Source organism: Triticum aestivum, chromosome 4B (genome assembly GCF_018294505.1).
Source record: "Triticum aestivum cultivar Chinese Spring chromosome 4B, IWGSC CS RefSeq v2.1, whole genome shotgun sequence".
Taxonomy (NCBI): Eukaryota; Viridiplantae; Streptophyta; class Magnoliopsida; order Poales; family Poaceae; genus Triticum; species Triticum aestivum.
In genome coordinates this window covers 649,768,570-649,775,534 of record NC_057804.1, presented here as the reverse complement: position 1 = coordinate 649,775,534, position 6,965 = coordinate 649,768,570, and the positions used below count along the sequence as shown (strand labels likewise).

Genomic DNA, 6,965 nt, shown 5'->3' with positions numbered 1-6,965 from the left:
ATAAGCTTGAGGTTACTTTTTCATTCTCGCATTGTGCGAACCGAGAAACCAATGAAATATTAAATGCGAAATCACTTTACTAATCAATCCAACATCATTTTTTTCATCTCATTATATTTATAGACATATGCACATCTGACTTACTACCTCAATATATGTTCATGTTTTTGCAGAGCCAGACAAATAGAGTACGTAGTTGGCTGGCTACATAACTACTAATCACAACATTATGGACATGCTAGCAACTAGAGCGACCTGGTTGGCCATAGCTATCTTCTTCATAACTGCTGTAGCCATGAAGATTTCAAGATGGAAAAGCAATGTCCATCTGTGCCCCACAAGACCACTTCCACCTGTCGTGAATGTCCTTGCTCTCTTACCTTCACTTTTTAACAAGGGTTTTGGGGTTACAATCGCTGATCTGCACACAAGACTTGGCAGTGTGTTTACAATAAATTTGTTTGGGCCAAAGATAACCTTGTTGGTTGGACCTGATATCTCAGCTCATTTCTTCCAAGGGTTGGAGTCGGAGATTAGCTTTGGAAATTTCGCTGAGGTTACCGTTCCCATATTTGGCCAAGAAGTTTTGTATGGTGTAGATATGGCTACTCGCAGTGAGCAAATACACTTCATCGTTGATGTACTAAAGCCATCCAAGCTGCGGAGCCTCGTTGATCCCATATTGCAAGAAGTAGAGGTACATCTAAAAGATACCTTCACTTTATTTTGACTCCCTACGGCTTTTCTTCGGTTACTATTTAATTTGTGTGGTTTCATATATTCTCCAATACACCTCTTCCAGAGGCAGTTTGCTTGCATAAATTTCCTTAAATTAAGTATGTGTGCTATAGATGTACTACATGTGATTTCCCAATAAAAAATACATGTGCATATGATGCAATGATGATATGTAGTTTTACTAAATTTCTTCTAAGTGTAGGTAAGTAGAGAAAAATAATAGAGTGTACGCAGTCCACTCAGTCCACAAGACAAGTATAAACTACTTGTAAAACAACACATTGGATTAGCAAGATGAGGCATGTGTTGGACGTTGTTTCAACATTTGTCATTAGATTTGGATAGAAGATGTAGATGACATGAGTACTGATACCATGCGTGTGTGTTGCACTTGACTGATGGCTTTCTTATACTACAATGCAGGCCTACTTTGCAAGCTGGGGACAAGAGGGCATAGTTGATCTTAAACATGAACTCGAGCAGGTGCTCATGTTTATCTCAAGTCGGTGCCTACTCGGATATGAGGTTCGTGAGATGATGCTGGAAGAAGTTTCATCATTGTTTCATGAACTTGAGAATGGCTTAAACTTTTTTAGTTTCTTGTTCCCCTATATTCCAACCTCGACAAACCGCCGACGCGAGAAGGCGCACATCAGGCTTAAAGAAATATTCACTACAACTATCAGGTCACGCAGGAGCTCCGGCCGAGTTCAGGAGGATGCACTGCAGAGGTTGATGAATTCCAAATATAAAGACGGTCGCTCTGCATCCGAAGCCGAAATTTGCGGCATGATCATAGCACTCATATTTGCTGGAAAGCACCCAAGCTCCAGCACTAGTATATGGACTGGAGCTTTCATGTTGAGCAACACCAAATTCTTAATAGCTGCCGTGGAGGAGCAAAAGCATATAATTAGCAAGTACAAGAACCAAATAGGCTATGATGCATTTTTAGAGATGGATACCCTGCATAGATGCATCAAGGAGGCACTTCGGATGCATACACCAGTGCAAATGTTAGCTCGCAAGGCACATAAGAAATTCAAGGTGCAGACCAAGGAAGGCAAGGAATATGACATACCTGAAGGGCATAACATTGTAATCCCTACAGCACTCAACAATAAGCTGTCACATGTTTACAATGACCCTCATGCGTACGATCCAGATCGGTTTGGTCCTGGAAGAGAGGAGGACAGAGTTGGCGGCAAGTACTCTTTCACAACATTTGGTGGTGGAAGGCATGTTTGTTCTGGCATGGCCTTGGCTTACCTGCAAATTAAGGTCATATGGAGCCATCTATTAAGAAACTTTGAGTTCAAGTTAATATCTCCATTCCCTAAGGTGGATGTGAGCAAGATGGGTCAAGAGCCTAAAGGAAAAGTAATGATAAGTTATAACAGACGCCAGCTACAGTGCTACTAGTCGCCATTAGTACTAATATATTTCTACCTATTTTATTGCATGCCAGGATTTGTTCATGTGCAAATAATGTTTAAACCATCACATATATTGTCATGTGGGGGGCCACATACCAGCAACGACGGACGAGGCGCAATCTAGCCACTACTAGGAGTCTATGTCAATGTATTTACAATTATGTCTAGTTAGTACTAGTTTAGAGAGAATTTGGTTATGGAAAGGTTAGTCCCGAAGAAGGTTTTCCTGCTGTCTCCAAATTTAGTTAGAGTTGTTTTCTTTTAGTCCAATTTGTAATTAATTTTTATAATTTCTCTCTAGTCAGTCAATACAGAAAATCAATGTGTCCATATTTTTTATAATGCATCGTACTACCGGGTGTAGTTACACCCATTTCTCATATACTACCATGTGGTAGTATATACTCTACTTTATTATTTTTAGTATGTTCACATGCTATATCTAAGATACTCCAAAGCGAGTTATGTGAAAAAATTGCATGTGAGCCCATGTTTTTATAATATTTGTGAAATACGTACATATTTGTACGTACAAAGGAGTATGCTCAAAATATACTACATACTACCTAAAAAATAGTATATATACTACCTAAACATTCTTACATACTACATACTACGCGTACATACTCTCCTATATGATAGATACTACCTAGAACATATGAAACAAAAGTGGGAGTAACTACACCCGGTACATACTCTCCTAGGGTGGGTCTATTATGATAACACCTTTAAAACTCTTATTCTGCTAACACCCTGTTAACCCATTCACCCGAACGGAACAGGCAAGCACCTGACCCACCTCATTCTTCCCGCAACCGACCCACCCCCCACCTACCCCCACGAGGCCACGACACGGCCCCCGACCACCACCACTCTTCCACCTTCTCCTGTGCCCAACCCTCCGCCGCGGGTTCCCCCTTCCTCCGGCCCGCCGCCCCGTTACCACCTTATCCTCGCCGCCCAGCCACCCCAACCGATGCGCCACCACGCCCCTGCCTTTTCCCCACCCACCTTTCTCCCTGTGTCGCCTACTTCCCCGGGCACCACCGACACCAGGAGGTCCCGCCCAGCGCCGCCGCCGCCGCCCCACAAGCTCCTTCTTCCGGCACCCCCACTCCCACCGTCCCCACCACGTACTCCCACCACAAAGCAACCACTGGTTCCGATGGGATCCGGATCCACCTCCCCTCGCCTCCCGCTCCTCAATCTCTCCGCTGCCGCGCGGGTCACAGCCGCCTGCCCTCCCTACGCCGCCGCCCCGGACGGCCGGAGTAGCACCGGAGGCGAGTCGCCCCTCCTCTCTCTCCTTTCCTTCTTGCTCCTCACCTCTCCCTCGTACACTTGTGCCGCAGGAGCCGCCATGGCCATCTCAAGCTCGCCCGTCGCTGCCTCTCTAGATCCGGGCGCCGTCAGCCAGATCCGCTCCAGCCTGCAGTTCGCCTGGGTCGCTCGATGAGGTGCGGTGCGTCGCTGGGTTGTAGTTCGTGCTTTTTTCAGATTTTGGTTGTGCAATAGCACAGCAAAATATGCCTGACTCCTCGGTGCAGTGCATATGTGCGTTTTGTTGCTATCCGGCCCCGACGGCTTGCAGTACGTCTGTCACGTTGGTGCAGCTCGCTGACGTGCGTGAAGTCCGTCGAGGGCCCTTCCTCCTTCCCTGCACGAGCACCACCGGCAAGACGTCACCAGTGCCCCCATCCCCTTCCATGGTGACCTCTGGCACAACCACCCGACGAGTGGCTGCCCCATCCCCCACCCACAGATCCACCTCCTCTAGTGCTTAACAACGAGCTCCACTGCGCGGGATCCCCATCACACCAGCTAGATCTTCTCCCTTCCCCTCATCTCCTCTCCGGCTTCAATGTTGACAGCGACCCCCAATTCACTTTACTATTTTGCTATTATTTTACGGAAAATATGTAATTTTGCTAGAGGCTTGTTCTAAAAAAATGTTGGGGCTTGTTTGTACAAAAGTTGATACCTAGGTTCAGATCATTTTACATGCAGTTCCCTTGGTTCACATCATTGTATTGCAGGATTCTAGCTGCTTACTATGCTACGGCCCGCCCCCAGCAAAAAGACAATATATGGAGCAGAAGAGAAAAAGAAGGCAGTGCGTGCAGCTCGGTTTTTTCCTTGTAATTTTGTTTTGCTCATAGTGTAGCGCTTCACTTACGCTCAATGTGGAGTACAAAAAATGATATAGAAACGAAAAAAATGATGAGGTTCACTTTTTCATAGTGGTGTGGTTCATTTGCCATCGTCTCTGCGGTCCACTCCCATTCATAAAAAAAGTTAGAAAAAAGGAAGAAAATAATGCAGTTTACTTGCTCGTCTAATGCAGTGTGGTTTTCCATATGAAGTAGTGCGGACGGCCGTCTGATGATGCTCATCTCGTAAGTGCAAAAATAAGTTACCGAAACGACAACAAAAAGTAACGTTGTTCACTTCTCCGAAATTTTCCGGTTCATTTACGCACGATGTGAAGCACACTTCACTTCCTCGCGCGATAAAAATTAAGTCTGTCAAAAGAAACGATGCGGTGCACTTGCCTGTCTGATGCAGTGCGGTATTTCGTCTGAAGCAGTGCGTTCTTCTTTCCCCGTCCGAGAAAAAATATGTCTAAACAAAAAGAAACCATGCAGTGCACTTGCCCATCTAATGAAGTGTGGTATTTCGTCTGAAGCAATGCGTTCTTCTGTCCGATGCAGTAAATATGACGATTTTGGTCTCGCGAAGAATAGTGTCCGCTTTTCAGTAAAATCAAAACTGCTCTTAAACCATAAGGAATTAGAGAGAGTGTTCTACGTGAAAAAGTTGCGTCTTGTCGATATCTTTCCAACGATGTATGATTTGAATTATTCCGACCAGCCGTTCGTAAAAATTTCGCGAAAAAACAGCCGCTGCCTCTCGAAGTCAGCCGCAGGATTTTCAAAATTAACTAAAAACCGTAAGGAATCTCAAAACCATTTCAACATATGAAAGTTGCACCTTGTCCGTAGCTTTCCAACGGCGTATCATACGTCTCGTTTCCACAAACGGTTAGAAAATTGGAGCAAAAACAGTACCAAAAATTTCAAAAAATTTGAAAAAACAGAGTTCCGCGATTTAGTAAATTTGAAACTGCTCTTAAACCATAATGAATTAGGGACAAATTTATATATGAAAAAGATGCGACTCGATGATATCTATCCAACGGCGTATCGTTTGCTTCATTCCGACGAGCGGTTTAGAATAAATCGCCAAAAAACGCTCGCTGCCACTCGTCATGGGATGCGCCAATTTCAAAACTGCTCTTAAACCGCGTGGAATCTCGAAAAGTGTTCAACATGTCGAAGTTGCGCCTAATCCATAGCTTTTCAATGATATATTACATGTCTTATTCCGATAAACGGTTAAAAAATTAGAGCAAAAACAGTAGCGAAAAAATAACACGTGCAGTTTTTTTCGACGAGAAGTTCACTCTTGTTAGTGCTGCAGCACACTTGGTTCAAAGAATGACGTGCACTTACGTTCAGCATGCAGTGCGGAAGTGGTGTGCAGAATAGTTATTCTGTTAATATTAGCAGAATAGACCATCTGTATGTGTGTATATATATATATATATATATGAAGAGGTGCATGGAGACATACAAGATATATCGGACTGTAAATTACTGGTAGATCTATGCAAGACATACCTCCACACCTTGTAAGTCGACCAGAAGATAAATAACATAGAAAACAATGATTTTATCCTACTCACAAGAAATTAGTAAAATAGAAAAGTATCCGAGTTAGGAGTATGATAATAGGCCAATGCTAGGGCACAACATGCCACTACGCCTCGGCAGTGAGAATAATCGTGAGGAACATAACATGCCTCTGGCTTTTTTTTATAGACGGAGGATGACCCCCGGCCTCTGCATCTGATGGATGCATATGGCCACTTTATTAATTATTCTCACAAGACCTTACAAAGTCATACAACAGCACGATTAAAGCCACCGTCTAAGCAACAGCTGTCGCTACACCTATCCAATTGATGAAGGGGCGCAGATAGTCTGGGCCTAATACCAAATAGACATCGCAGCCAAACCTAAACATCTAAGACCTGAGGTCCCAACCAGGACGCCTGCCGGGTATGAGGCACCTACCAGTCCGACGCACTCCTCAACTAGGACGCCTGCCGGGTATGAGGCCGCCACAGCCACCTGCCACGAATCCATCTTCAGAGTTGTACTGTTGCACGTACAGTGTCAGGTCTCTCTGCCATCGACGCCACCACGACGCATACTTTTCTCTTTTGAATATTAACATAAAATATTTGTAAAAGAAATCCTTGTTACTCATGTCCTAATAACACTCAGCAGATCTTGATTACCTTAAGCTTGTGACCCTGTAGGTTTGGTAAAACATAGACATGAACAGAACCCCTTTGTTCAATGACCAATAGTGGAACCGTGGACATCCATATCGATCCCTATGATTACGCGAATGACATTTGAGTAAATATTTTCCTTATCATCCGCTATTCCCTTTGCTCTTGACACTTTACAAAACCTCAGGTGAGTTTTACCGGTATCCTTTTGAGTCATACACATGCTCACTATATCATTCTCCACGTTACATGTTTTGTTCTTATTTCCCGTTGACATGTTCTGGCATCCCATTGACATAGTCACCTATGTTTGGCCGGACGATGATGGTTGTCATCACACCAAGAGGGCCCTAAGAATATCTCTCCATCATTGGCAGAATAATATTCCACTCTCGAGCTACATAGTCCCTTGTCAAACTTTCTGATGAACT

General features: G+C 44.1%; 1 protein-coding gene across 1 annotated transcript in view; it reads left to right on the top strand.

Annotated features, from left to right (window-relative positions):
• The window catches only part of LOC123089615 (obtusifoliol 14-alpha demethylase-like), a 4,797-nt gene extending 2,303 nt beyond the window's left edge, over positions 1–2,494 (top strand). The window contains exons 2-3 of the mRNA XM_044511245.1: positions 174–697; positions 1,162–2,494. Of these exons, the coding sequence (XP_044367180.1) occupies positions 230–697; positions 1,162–2,160 (1,467 nt within the window). The 5' untranslated portion in view covers positions 174–229 and the 3' untranslated portion in view covers positions 2,161–2,494. The remainder of the gene's footprint in view (positions 1–173; positions 698–1,161) is intronic.
• The last annotated feature ends 4,471 nt before the right edge of the window (positions 2,495–6,965 follow it).